This window comes from Uloborus diversus, chromosome 2, assembly GCF_026930045.1.
Source record: "Uloborus diversus isolate 005 chromosome 2, Udiv.v.3.1, whole genome shotgun sequence".
NCBI lineage: Eukaryota > Metazoa > Arthropoda > Arachnida > Araneae > Uloboridae > Uloborus > Uloborus diversus.
The window spans coordinates 31,401,934-31,417,283 of record NC_072732.1 but is presented as its reverse complement, the minus strand read 5'-3'; the positions used below and the strand labels follow the sequence as shown (position 1 = coordinate 31,417,283).

Below are 15,350 nucleotides of genomic sequence, written 5' to 3'. Positions count from 1 at the left end.
CTACACGGAACAAAGTATAAAAAAACTAACTTTGTATACTTGAAAGATATCAAATACACAACAGAAATTTGCGTTTAAGTCGTATGCCAGTGATGAGGGCAAAAAACATTATCAAAACGCCAAATTTCAAGAAAATTGAATGAAATTAAAATTTGAGTACCAATAATTTGTTTCAAGTACATACTATCTATTGTTTATTTGTGATAAACAATCTCAAAATAAATATTTATCAAACAACTCGAAAAACAAAAAAATATGCAGTTTTAACAATAGTTATAATTTAAATTAACTACTCAATGATTTAAGAAACCCTTTTCGATTTATTATATTAATTGCAAGAATTAACATTAGGCTGTTACGATTGTTTTTTTCTTCCAAGGGTAATACATGCGGCAGAGTTGTTCTCTGCTAGACTGTTTTTAGTCTTTCAAAAGTGAAAGACTAGAAACGAATGCAATAGCATTCATTTTGTGACAATTTACGAATTCTTCCAGCCGTTTTATTTACTTATTATTTCTTGTTACTGATCTCTCAAACATTTTGGCATCCAATAAAAATTCCCTAATATGACAAGCATGCACTATAATACACCTGTTTTGTGCTATTACATTTACAATTTCGACAGTAAGATAACCACTAATAGCACAATATTATCATAAAACTTTAAAATTCATCTTTTAAAACTGAAACCCAATAAAATAGAACATCTAAAAACTTTTTTTTTTCTCGTTACCTGGGATGAAGAAATAACTGGTGAACATTATGTTTCTCATCATCTTGTTCTATATTGGCTGCAAGAAATCCTTGGATCACTTCCCAACATTGCCTGCGGTAAAATGCATCAGTAGTACTGGTCTTTAGGGCATTAAAGGCTGTTTCTATTACCTATAAAATAAAGAGAAAAATATTGTTTTCACAGAAATAAAAGCTTTGGAGCTGTATGAAAACTTAAGGAAGACTTACTTTTCCAATTGGTAGTGATACATTAGTTTTTTGCTCTTGAAAATAGATGGAAATACAAGGTCCTATACTTTCACGTGAATTATATTCCAACTGAAAAGGGGGAAAAAATGCTTTTATGAATTTGTAACTGTGATTTGAGCTGAATTCTGACAACTTTTTCTAAAAGAATGAAAATAATAAAGCTTAAAGTGCTATGGTCCCTTTTATAGAACCCATGATCGCAGGGACATGTAATGAGTTATTGATCATTCAGACATTATAATACTAGACTTTACTATTCTAATTGCTACATTTACTATATATACACAATACTATATACAAGACAGAGTGTGTCGCCAATGCGCATGTCATGTCTCCGGAGTTCGTTCCAATCTGTTCTGTTCCGAGAGGATGTTTTTCCCCCACTGACGTCAGTGGCTGACGTCACTACGATTACGATAGCAGAGTTCAATTAGTTCGATAAACCACATAAAGCAAAATAATTGAGTCAATAAAATAAAGTACTTGAACAGGGTGGCGACAGAAACTGTGAAAAAAAGTTCCCTGACTTTTCCCAGATTAGGTTCACCAAATTTCCCTGATTTATGTTACCAATGATAATGTTTTCTTTCTTTGTATAAAATGCAGTAGTTTAAACGTTTTAAGTTGTGTAAAGTTGCCGAACTAAAGATATTTTAAAAAGATGCTACTTTTTTAATAAAATGGTTTTAAAAAACATATCAAGTCAATTTTTTTTGGGGGAAAAATCCCTACAAAATAGTATATTAAATTTTTCTACATGGAAAGATTATAGAAAATTAAAAAAAAAACTTTACTTCCAGAAACCACTTAGCATAAGAATTTTAAGAAACTATTAAAATTACTCTTAAAAACACGTGTATTTATGATAGAACTAAAAAGTAATTGAAATTATTTTGAACTAAGTTTTCAAACAGTATAATAATTGTTGCAAGAATAACAAGTAATAGTGAAAGAATTGAAGTAATGTAGTTGTTCTTATATAACTAATTGACATATTTATGCAAAACAGATGAAACCATTTGACATCCATTCATAGGGATCTTTTCTCTAATCAAAAACATAGGTTTTAATGAATGAATACAGCATTTTAACAATAAAAAAATAAAGATATTTACTTAAGTACACAAGTTAACTTTATTTCAAATGATTTCAGTATGTAACGAAAAAAAAATCTTCGATTGCTTTTGTAACAAACAACTTTGAAATGCAAGGGGAAAAAAAAGCAACTATTTAATTTCAAAATATATAAAAGAAGAATACAACTTGGTTATAAAATTAAAGAATCCCATAAGTCTGAAGAAAAGAAAACCTTTATAATCTGCGGTGACAACAAATAGTATAACGGCAAAAAACGAAGTTTTTTTAATTGAAAGTTCAATTCTAAGCAATTAAATTAAAAATGCGAAGAAGTAATAACTTTTAAGCTTTTAAAGTCTTAATTCAAAAACCGAAGATTTCTTCTTGAAATCGTGATTACAGTACACTAATTACTTCGAGACAATGAAATAAAGGCAAAGGAGTTAAGGTATTAATGAAGACTTCCTCTTTGCCTGTATGGTTGTTTATATTACGTAGCATTGAAAGCATATAAGGGAATTTCAAGCTAGGTAAAATAAACAACCTAACAAACACAGAAGTAATCTTAGGAAGTTCATCCTGTGGTTAAGTAAGATTCAATACTTTGACGTTTAGTAAAAAAGATGCACAAATATGCGGCAGTGTATAATCGCACCTCATTTATTTTCCTTTTTTTTTTTTGAACAGATAATTGGCGGAAAATGCGTAGGGAATTAGAGTACTTAATTTTGTAAAGCAAAAAAAAAAAAAATTTTTCTTCACAAAATCAATTTTCCCTGATTTTTTTGTTATCTTTTCAGAATTCCCTGATATTTCCCTGACTTTTCCCTGATTAATAAAGTTCCCCGACTTTTCCCTGATCTCCCTGATTTCCCCGATCTGTCGCCACCCTGTTGAAGAGCAAAATACACTATTTCATATACTGGGTTTGCAAGAAATAAGAAGAAGGCACTTGAATGAATATAAGAAGTTTAGAGAAGGCTCTAGAATGCATTTTTTTTTCTTAAAACTGCAAGGGTATATAGGATCTGTATCATTCTAAAATAGTCTAAATAAAATTCATTAACTAAAATAATCCTGATGTGACGTGCCTCCAAGAAACTGAAGTAAAAGATAGCCTATGGGCCTCAGATATAGCCTCGGAGCAAAAGCAAGATACCTAATACCAGAAATAACACTAAGATATCTTACTGTTGCTCTGAGGCGACAATATGTGCCCGATTATTGGTTAATAGAAATGACAGACAATAAGGTAGAGATGAAGGCACAGGCTATTCTTTTACATAGAACTGTAAAGCATACTTTATGAAATTCTTACTATCCAGTTCTTTTAAAAATAATAATATTTATTACCCTCTGTGGTTCAACCATCATTTTTCTGTTGCCTCCTCCAAATTTTCCCAGAACTCGGAAGGCAACTTGAGCTGTTTGATCAGTAGGATTCCTCAATGTCCTCCATAAAGCTTGCATCAACTCGGCTCGGACGGGCTGAATGTGGTCATAGAGGAAATCCGGTTGCAAATTATCTACACAGAGTTCTAGAGTTCGTAAACCCTAAAAATACATTTGATATTGCTGTACATTAGGGAGCTACAATTCATTATACTATCTTAATAATGAAAATTTAACAATATCAAAATTAGTATAGAGAGCAAATTTGTTGCACTTCCAAAACAAAGGAAATACATGTTATCATACAGCTAAACAATTGGGTCTGTGCCACCATAGTTTGAAGATGGTACTGGGTAAAAGTTGTTCACCAAAATTCTACTTCTGCATGTACTCTACCAAAATTCAGCTATTAACTTTTTTGTTATTTTTTTTAAATATTGAATCCCATGTAAGTTCTGCACTTCAAAATTTTCGAAAAGTACCACCCCCTCCCCCCCCCCCAAAAAAAAGAGAGAAAGAAATGATAATACCAATTAAGGATTAATAAAAGCCTTTTACATGTGCTTTTTTTCCAAAATTTCACAAGCAAACGTTTATGGCTAACAAAATAGCTGTCAGTCATGGAATATAAGAAATTCAGACATATATGGAAAAAAAAAATTTAAGAGAAGGGGAGAGGCATAAAAAATAGAATTCTAGTAGATGTACTAAATCTGCTCCTCTACTTAACCAATACTTCAAATAGGACTCTTATGGGTTGACATCTAAGTTAGCACAAAATTTTGGCGAGATATTGCTGATGCAACTCTAAATTTAACATAATATTCAACGCCAAACAGCCGCCGAAGGCTACTATTTAGTGGGCACAGCCCACTTGGAAAATGCACAAGGGAGCAAGGCTCCCTGGCATTAAACCCAATAAGACTAGCAGGTGCTTAACATAGGAATATTTCTGCTAGATTAGTTAACTCAAACACTTCAAACACGTGCCCTGATATCGAATATCAGTTCCTTGAGTAAACTTTAGACTGCTTTCTTTTTTAAACGTTATTTTACACAAAATATAAACAAAATAACATACAAGGCTACAACTTCTGTAGCGACAACATACTAGCCAACACAATTCTCATATTTATTTCATATCATACTAATATACGTATCATGCATTTAAAGTTCTTGCTGGAAGCAACGCCTTCCTTTTATCATCTATGACAGTGAGAAAACTGACATTCTAATATAAGTAAAAACTTACAGGTAAGGGCTGTAAATTAAAATAATTCTAACAGCCAATGCAAGCTGCCTAGTGGCTGTAGACAACTTGGTGAGAACAGCAAGCAGAAGCCAGAGTCCTTAGTTTTATTATTACAGTGAAGCATCATCTTGATATAAGTATTAAGTACATAAAGATTTTCAACAATTTCAAAGTTTTAATCCATTTTTACATTAAATTAAAGGAATAAATACTCACCTGACTCACTAATGTCTGAGAACCATTTAAAGCAGAAACAAGTGGATCCATCAACATTGGGAGATAAGGCAACAAGGAACTCAATCTTACAGGAACTGTTAAGCACAATTCAACAAATAAATCTTTCATATGCTGTTTATGAAGACCACTTTGTAAACTATTTAAACCTACAAGAGAAAAAAATCAAAACTATTTTATAGTTATAAAAACAAAGGAGATTACATTTTGAGCACATATGCTTATTGTCACACCAACTAAATGGAAAAGTGTAAAGATCACAGAAATTCTTCAGAGTTCGTACTCAGTTTCAGAAATAAAATGAAGGAGTTTTGAAGGAGTAAAATGAAATTTTGAAGGAGTACTAATGGAGTGTCATTAAATGATGTCACACTTTTTTCAATATATTTGACCATCAGCACCCTTTATCACAAAGTGTCACGCTTCACCCCAAACTTCTCTTGTCATGTCATATTTTTTACAAACATATTGTTACAATAACTGTGTGATGTCACTTTTTGTCACCCTCTCTCTTCCCCTTGTCACAATTTCATGAGCCCGTCTTCTCCTCAAAGCATGACATCATTTGTGGATGACCCTTTTTACGATATCATAACTGCAATTAACTAAACAATTGGTTTTTTTTAACGCAATCACTTAATGTAGTACATTTACTTATGTAGTTTTAAATATTTAAATAATAATTAGACAACTTGACTTTTGCTGCTGAGAGTGTGGTGGAGGAAAAAACAATAATCATAAAACTTGAAAAAATAGCCAAGCACCATTTAAGCATGTTTTACTTCACTTATGAAATGTCTTAGTCTTCTAATAAAATTTTCACCTTCAACTTTTATGAACTAACTATGATCAATTTGTAAATCGAAAAAAATAAATGCACAAAATTACTTTGGTAGTATTGTTAGTATTGGAGGAGTTTTAAAGGAGCGTACAAACCCTGTTCTTATGGTCAGTTAAACTCCATTCATGTCACAACATTTGAATTCTATGTTCTTGCAAATGTTTTGTGGCAAAACATCTGTGAATCCTTGAAACTTGATAGAATTAGGTTGAATTTTTGGGATTGATATACTCAATATTCCAAACTAAAATGTTATGAAAGGACATGTGCTTAGGCAGTTCCTAATTTTACTCATATGTAAATTTTTATCGAAACCATTACTCAGTATGTCATTAAGTAAACTGGCACAAGTCTCCTATAAAGTGATTTAGCACCATCAACCTTATATGCAGTAGCTTTTTAAACTATATTTATGCAAAAGCATACTTTTAGCTAATTTTGGGGTAGGACTTCTTTTAAGAATTACCTTGTAATAAATTAGGGAGAAGAGGCAGGAATTCCTGGTACAATAAATCATGACTTCCTCCGCCAATAGAACGAAATAAGGCTCGCAAGAGAAGAAAATAATTGTATGGTTCTTTCGCACTTAAAGCCAATTCCATAGATCGGTTGACAATCTGATGAAGGTATGGCTATAAAACATGAAAAAATATATTTAGTCAGAGTCCTGGCTTTAGCTAAAAAAGATTTTTAATTCTTGAAACTTTACCTTTAACATCTGTTCATTCTCAGCCGGAAACAGTGAAACCGATCCAAAAACTAGCTTGAAGAGTTTTAGGTACAAATTGGATCGTTCCATGTTAGCTGAGAAAAAAAAGTCAAATAGAAATAGATGAAAAACAATCAAAATACTATGAGTAAATACAGCTCTTTGGAAGAAACTAAAGATGTACAGTTGCGGCAAACCTAGCCTGACAGCATAGTAAAGCGGTGATTATGATCTGTGCAGTGTTCAGTAAGTTGCCAGGTTAGGTTTGCCCCAATATGGCATAAAAGTAAATTGCAACACAGTAACAAGATAACAGTATACAGCAAATGAATTGCTTGTTTGAGAAATAGAACGAGTCTCATTTTATAAACTTTAATCTAGGCATACAAAAGTATGTCACACACACCACAGACCTTTTCTTAAATAAACTTGTTCTTTTAACATTCGTACACAGGCTCTTCAAGCAGATGCTTCTGAAAGGCAGCAAAGCCCATTGTCACGAAGGCAGCAAATTTTCCCCTGCTGATAACAAAACCATCCTTAGAGGGAGTCAAGTATACTCAATAGAAGAACCAGGAATTTTAAGGGTAATTGCTTAGTAAATTGTGATTAACGAGGGTCGAAATTGTACTTTTTTTAATCCAATGATTCTTTTAAAAAATATTTCAATAAGATGAGTTACGTATTACATGATTTTGTTCCACTTACTACTTCATGTCAACAATAAAGCAAGAAGCTCAATTTCTATTTCTTAAAAGTTCAGTATTCTAAGAATATTTTGGCAGGAGATCAAGAACCTTTTACTTTGAAATATTTTTCTCATAATCTTGGATATTTTAAATGAGTTTCTGTTACATAAATGACCAGAACTTTCATTAAGTACCAATTCATGATTTTATTCTGTGAAATGAACTTTTGTAAAGTTTTAACATTTGCAGATATGCAGGTAGATAACTTCCTTTAATAGATATTTAATAAAAATTTGCCAATTTTATTCTTGTCAACATTGGAAAAAATAATAAAGAAGCATCTTCTACTGCAACAGTAATGCGAGAAAAGCAGTATGTTTTAGCAAGCATGTGGAGCAAAGGCTAACTAAAATCGGCTGCCAGTTTTCCCAGCAAATTGGCAGGAGAAGGCTGTGGTTAATAATAATAATGAATGGAGTTTAATTAGAAGTGTATCTTTTTTGAAACATGCTGTTGATAGCTGCTCTAGAGAGAGTTTTTTTTAAACCAAAACTTTGGCTTTAGAAATCTATACAAACCTACTTAGATTAAATATACGATTTTTTTTTCATAACAATTCCAACAATTACCCAAACAGTAGAAAATAAGTATTATTTTAAATTCCCCGAACGATATCAAAGCTAAGGAATTGATGCTGATATTTTTTTGCTTTGTTTCACCATCTTTTTTATTTTAGTATTTCTTAGAGATTTAAAACTTCAGGAAATTTTCAGGCGGCGGAATTGTTTTTCTTTTTTTTTTCTGTAAATATTGGGGGGGGGGGGGGGGAAAGATTTTCTTTGAAATAAAACGTATTTAAGAACAACATTTTCTTAGAAAACAAAAAATGAAGCCAAACAAAGATACATGCAATCCATGTTACTTTTTTCCTTCAAAAATGTGCCTAAACTTTTTACTGTTCGAAAAAAAGTAACTTTCTTTGTTCAGAAGAGCTAAAATTATCTAAAAACTAGTCAAATAATCAATCAGCCATTAATTTTAATTAAAACAATTTTTGTAAACTGCAAAATTAAATTTGGTGACATAATTTTTTTTTCTTTTTTACAAATCAAAATATTTTAAACTGAAAGTTTTATATTCTCAAAATTTGCTACAAGATATTTTACATGTTCACATATACACACATACATTAAATGAAAACACATTAAAATTTTCACTTTTACACATTTTTACAAACTGACCGTAATATATACTAATTCTGTTCTGTGTACAGTAGCAGATTTTAGGAGTGGGGCGGCAAGGGGGCATGTTGCCTCCCACCCCCAAAAGGATGAATTTATTATATTTTTTTATTTATTACTTTTTAATTGACCTTTCTTTTGCATTTTTTTAAGTAGTTAATTAAAAAGAACGCAAAACACACACAGCATATTTTGAATAAAAGCATTTTTGTTTGCTAAAGAAGTAATACTGGAGTCAGAGGCCTAGAGTGGCAGAATACATTTAATTCACTGGTTTCGAATTCAAGGGGACAAATTGTCGCAATTCGTTCACTAATTCTTCTTTGATGGAACCAATAATTAACATTTTTTCAAGAAATGTGTAGGCGCACCTAAAAGAGTCATTTTGATCCAAAAACCTATTTGCGAAATAATACATTTCTTTTTCAGTTTCTTCCCCTGATCATTTTCATTTCTAATATTTTTAATTTCTGGAAAAAAAAAATGGCATTTTGTAGCTATAGAACTTAAAATTTGAAATTGGGCCAAAAATGAAATTTGCCCCACCCTACTCAACTCAGTTTGCTGAAAATAAAATTTTTTAGGATGGAGTTGAGCTAAATGGTACATATATCACATTTTAATAAGTTTTAACTACATAAACAAGAATTTAAGGCAAAAACTTAATTTCTTTAAGAGAACTAATAACATCATTCAAAACAAATTCAAGTATTTTGATTTATACTTACATCCCATTTCCTCCATTCTTTTTAGAAGATATTCAACTAATATTGTGGCAAATATAGGTGAAGTATTAGTATTGGCCAAAAAAGAGTTAGCTAAAATCTGGAAAAAATATATTTATTAGATGGGCAATTCCACAAAAATGTCAACCTGAGCATCAAAATTACAATATTAACAAAACTATAAGTATTGTATATCATTTAAAAGCTTGAAATATATATTTTGAAAGTGTACTAAGTAATTTATAATTTTCGTATTGAAAATAAGCCGTAACAAATGCCTATGTCCTTTCCGGATTGTTTGGGGAAAATTTGGCATGTAGTAGTCAAATTTTTTTCTAAAATAAATTCTAACTAAAAGGAAAACATGTTAGTGTATTTTGTTTTACTGATAATACAATTTTATAATGGAAGCTTATATCAAAAAACTATCTTGATAGTGTTTCATTCAGAAACAATCATTTTGAATGTCAGTCAGTTACCATAAAAAATGAACTTTTCTCCCCTCAGCATAAAAATTATATATGGAAATTTTCCAAAATTCATATTCTCTGCCTACATCAAGAGTATTTAAATGCTGAATAAGTAGAATTGGAAGTTTACATCCAGAACACCGAAAATTCCTCGGTAACTGACCGACACTTGATACAGTAACTGGCTGACATTGTTTCGCTTTAAAATGGTTGCAATGTATCAAACTTAATACTCCTGAAAACAGATTTATTTTATTTTTAGCCTTTTAAGCGATATCAAACAACCCAATTCTTTAAATTTTTAAGAATGATAACATACGTTTATTGATTTTATTCATTATAACATAATTTAGTAATGTTTGGTCCTAAATTTCAAAAATAATTGCCTTATATTCAAAAAGTACATCAATTCAAAACGGAAAAGGAAAGCATTTTACAGTCAATGCAGCTAAAAGACAAATTTACAATATCACAACTTTCACAGGGGGAAAAGAAATTCAAAATATGGGAAGCGACTGCTAGTAAAGAACATTTCTACAGAGTTTCTTCTGATCTACAACATACTTTTAAAAAAGCAGAGATGTAACATAAAAGCTTTTTTTCTTATTCATGTAATTTACTTTTAGAATGGATCAGTTATTTATCATAAAAATTGTATCATTAATAATCTATCTAATGTAGCAATATACATTTTTAAAAACTCATTGAAATGCATGTGTAATTTATATCTTACTTGAAGAGCCACATTCTTAGATATGCGATCAACAACAAACTGCAAAAGATAAAATAAATAATTATAATTAAAATTAAATACTTGTGGGAAAAAATTATAACTTAAAAAAGAAAAATTTGAAAACTTACATCAATAGTAGTTGAGAACACTTCACGAAATGTAAGAGGATGCATCATGGTATACTACAAAAAAAAAAAAAAAAAAATATTATTGATAAAATTAAGGCATATCATTTCAAATTTGTTTTTACATGCATCTGAACTGCTTTCTTTTCATGAGCAGTTGTTCTTATGTGTGAAAAAGAATTAAGTTTTTCCTTCAGTATTATAAAAATATAAGAATTTACTTTCGCAGATATTTTGTCATATTGCACCAGTAAAATGGAAAAGCAACGTAAATTGCCAAATAAAAATCACTAAAAAATGGCAGACTGATTTCTGAAACAATTGTTCCTTACATCAGTGGTAAGAGAAGAATTGAAAATCTGTCATTAGGAAGCTTAAATACTATACAAATAGCATCAAATTATTTGAGGTTCAACATTTATTAAACCAAGGTTGGCTGGAGTTAGGGTGCAGCTTATAATGCACTTTTTTAAAAAAACTTTAAATTTCTTATGGGGCACCCCTTTAATTGCTTCCTTTTGATGAAAAAACACCTACTTAAAAGTTTCATAGAATTTGAACAAAATTTAGAGGTTGCTACCAGCGATTAAAATTACGTTCATTATGAAAAATAGAGTAAAAATATATTCCCAATTTTCTATTGGAATATTTGACATTAACATGAAATTGGGTTGGTTAGGGTAGAAACATAACCGAAATACTTATTTCCTATACGTACAAAAAAATTATAAGCATTTCATGGTTGCTATGCAGTGTAATAATGTCAAACAAAAATCATGCAAAAGTTCCACTATGCCATTCATATCATTGGTTTACAATTTCAGTCTTTTACATTCATCAATATTGTAATTTTTCCCCTTTGTTTCTAGTAATGTGAAATATACAAGCCTTTTTCTGATTGCTTTCTCATCATCCAAACTATTTGATAATATCTCTTCAAAGAAACTTAATGAAAAGATCTTTATGGTGAAAAATGAATGTTAGTAATCAAATCCTCTATTTTTTTCCCCTTTGGTTTTAGTTCTACAACATCTGCTGTTCAGTGTTACATTGGAGGAGTTGTTCTTTTAGGTTTCTTTAAGAAAGACCAATTTAGAGTTTGTCTCTTCAGAAATGACACATAGATGTCAAATAAAATTACTTGAAGCAACAGTTTCCTTCTTCGAAAATGCTTTTCAACAACAAAAGACCAAATTTAGATAAACTTGACTGCAAATTCTTGTTCTTCAGAATCAGTCAAAGTACATTCAGTTACAATAGAAGCTAAAAAAAACTGCTTTCACTACAGTTGAGTCATATTCTTTATGATTTTCTTTCTTTCAAAATTTCTTCTTTTCACGCAAGTTCTGTTGCTTTTTAAATAGAGACCTAGTTTTCTTTCAGTCAGAAATAATTTCTCACCTGGAAGTGAAGTCTTGCGTAAAGTATCATCAGCAAGAGCAAGGTCAAGCAAATAATCTAATGATGGATTTCAATAATTTTGTTTTTGATTATTGAAATAGAACTCTTAATTTTCTTTTTGAGATCTTAATTGACAACTTGTGTTTCTTTGAGTTGCTAACCAACAGTTAGTTAAGAGTTGATTGTAGCTACAGTTAATTAACATGATTTAATAAAATATAAAATAATTTCAAAGTCAGTAACAATCTAGTTTATTACTAATTCAAATTAATGACAAAAAGATAACATAAATAAATATTATAATAATAGATGCAAAAAGAATAAAAAAGGAAGATTTCAAATTTTGCAACAATGGTAGCAACCTCTAAATTTTATTCAATTTTTTTTTTAAAGATATATGAATTTTTTTTTTCATCCAAAGGAACAAAATGACAGGGTGCCTCATGAAAAAAATAACATCTTCAAAATTAAGATGCACCCTACTGGAGATACATTGGAAAATACAATTTAGAACAGGAGAAATACGAGACACTGCAAAAGACTCATTACACCTTTTGTCTTGAAAAAGTGAAAAACCTTTCAAAAAGTTTAATATCCTTATAAAATGAGGTTAGCAAAGAAGCCAAAAATTTAAATTTCTGACCATTGACATGAAAAAATTGGTTACAATAACATTATTTTGAATAATTAATATTTAAGTAAAATATAAATTAAACTGCAATACAGAAACTGTTCATACCACTCCAGCTAAATGCTCCAAAACCTCTTTTTCTTCCTTTGATCGAACACTTTGAACTCTGAAAAACATGGTAATTTTTTTTATAAAGTCAGGAAGGTCAAATGCAACAATTGTCTATACAAAAAAAGTGTGGGAGAATAATTCCTCCATAAACAGAATATTTTTTAACATGTTTAAACCAGTGCTGCAGTTGATTTGGGGGCTCCCCTTGAGGTTTGAGAGGGATCTAACACCACCTCCTATATAGAAAGCCCAATCACTGTTTTCGTCACTTGACCCAAAAATGCCGAGGGAGAGGAGATTTCGCGATGAAAATCGCTTTATTTTTAAGTCCCGTAAAACACAACAGCTATTATTTTGAGAACATTAGTTCACCAAAAATATTAACATAGATCAAAGGAGAAATCAAAAGTTTATTTTCCAAGTTAATGCTCTTTCGTACTTTAAGTTGAGCAAATACATAAGAAAGAACATAGGGAACAACAAGATTACAGCAACCAAAATTTAATACATTGTATCATATCCGCATAATTTTTAAAGAGTTATTAGATTTGAAAAATAATGACTTAGTTATCAATATTATAACGAAATAAACATATGAAAAATTTAAACTTTAACTATCATAAACTCATACTTAAACAGAAACTTACTTTAAATTTTCCCATCCGCTATCATAGAAGTTTCTTAGTAACGCAATGGCTGTCACAATAAAGTATTCTAAAAAACTGTATAACTGAATAATGTGTTCTGCATAAATATGAAAAGATACGTGGGAAGTAATGTAAATCAAGCGTCACTGTCTACAACACAAAGTAATCAAATAAATACGATGCAAAAAAGGAAGCAATATATTGAAAAATTGTCAGTTGTTAGTGAAATATTTTCTTGTTTACTTTCCTTGGCGACAACTTTCCCAATCAACTAAAAGAAGTTTTTAGCTTTATTCTACAAATTTTCGTGAATTTAGTAGTTGCATTCTATTAAAATTATTGAAACAATGACAAAAAAAATTAGTGATCAGAATGTTTTTATGCAAAATGTAAAAAAATACCAAAAATGTTCTGTAAATATTTCTTTCTTTGCAAGAATTTAATTTGCGAGAAAGAACGAGTCATTGATGGCTTGAAAAAGAAAACAAAATTCTTACCTGTTCTTATGTTGTAAATTATATCTATTAGAGATTGCTAAAAAGGTTCTCGCTCAAAGATTTTCACTTCTTTATTTTTCCTTACAGTGTAAGATTACCCAGAAATGCCTTTATATTTTCAGAATTAAACTATAAAAAGGAGATTTCCTAAATACACGAGTGAACACTGCTGTAGAGTAGCATAAGCGGGAAAAAAAAGGAAAAGAATTCAAAATTTAATTTGAGATTGTCGCATGCGTTAAAGAGTGTTGAGAGTGCTAAACAGCCCAATAAGGATCTCGGGCCTTTTTCTAGTACGACAGCGCTTATTTAAGGTAACCGGTCCTGTGGCCTTCAGTATAGGAGGTGGTGGACTTACCCAACGAAGAAATGGTTTGAAACCAATTGATATTACATTTGCATTATTTTCACAACAAAAGTAACAAATATTTTGGAGGACAATGTTCTTTACAGCGCGGGTTTGAACTTAAAACAATAAGAAATTATACATAAAAAGGCGAAAAACTCAAGATAAAAACTTGTTTTTATTGTGAAAGTTTAAAGGTTCTTTATGCAGACAATATCAAATCAATTTTGAAGTAAGAAGATAAGGCCAAAAAATGAGGGAAAACTGAAAACTCCTCCTAGTAAAAGTATATTTTGAAAAGGTAGACAGTAGCCACTTAACATTACTATTTTGCGTACATTTGTGATATAATATGACATGAGTGTTTCTCAAACTCTTTCAAACAAAGAAGCTGACTTTTTTTTCTCTTGACTAAATACATCTAGACTCAGCCTGTAATGAGCAAGAAGTCAACAACATATTTCTCTGCCATGTACACCAATCAGTTGAACATAAGCATAGCATGTTATAATTTGTTACTTTTTGAGCATATTATGGTTTGAGTTATCTTATTTAATTTTTTACACTTGAAAAAAAGTATATATATGTATATCACCGAATAATGTTTGTTAGTGGAGCTGCTACTTGCTTTATCAATGACTGCTTAGAAGGTTTAGTAGCATTATACTACGGCACTTATATTTTTGAATAAAGTTTAAACTATAAGTTACATTTTTCAATACAAAAATGATTCAGATAGAAAGTAGGAATAGTTAATTTTTAAAACATTTATACAGTTGAACAACAAGCTTTACACATCTGTTTTCCTTCATAATTTATTTTCTAAAAACTAAATGGTAGACAATAGGAATTACACTGAACAAAAAATAAGCATTTTTTTTTTCATTTTCTAAATGATTGCACAGAAATAAAATTTATTTAAATTACCAATGAGACACAGAAGGAAAATAATCATATGAGATTAAATTATTCTTCCAATGTTTCAAAAGCTAAATAATATCCACACAACTTTTCTTTTTGAGCTGGAACTATTTTTTGTTTTTGATAAACTTTTGTATTTTTCCCTTAAAGAATTCAAGATAACTATATGAATTTAGCTAAATAGCAGGAAAAAGTATAACATCTATGCTGTAGTTAAAATATTTTTTGCTATTTACAAATATGCTCTAATAGATTTTCAAGTTAAAAGAAAGGAAAACAGGAATTAAGCAAGCAAAAGTACTTGCAAAATATGAAATAATTGCA

General features: G+C 30.2%; 1 protein-coding gene across 1 annotated transcript in view; it reads right to left on the bottom strand.

Annotated features, from left to right (window-relative positions):
• LOC129235164 (transformation/transcription domain-associated protein-like) overlaps positions 1-15,350 on the bottom strand; it is a 140,060-nt gene that overhangs the window by 102,022 nt on the left and 22,688 nt on the right. The window contains exons 16-25 of the mRNA XM_054868854.1: positions 12,613-12,670; positions 10,476-10,529; positions 10,348-10,386; positions 9,148-9,244; positions 6,490-6,584; positions 6,247-6,412; positions 4,922-5,088; positions 3,415-3,615; positions 964-1,053; positions 734-885 (exon numbers count right to left, since the gene is read on the bottom strand). Coding sequence (XP_054724829.1) covers positions 734-885; positions 964-1,053; positions 3,415-3,615; positions 4,922-5,088; positions 6,247-6,412; positions 6,490-6,584; positions 9,148-9,244; positions 10,348-10,386; positions 10,476-10,529; positions 12,613-12,670 — 1,119 coding nt within the window. The remainder of the gene's footprint in view (positions 1-733; positions 886-963; positions 1,054-3,414; positions 3,616-4,921; positions 5,089-6,246; positions 6,413-6,489; positions 6,585-9,147; positions 9,245-10,347; positions 10,387-10,475; positions 10,530-12,612; positions 12,671-15,350) is intronic.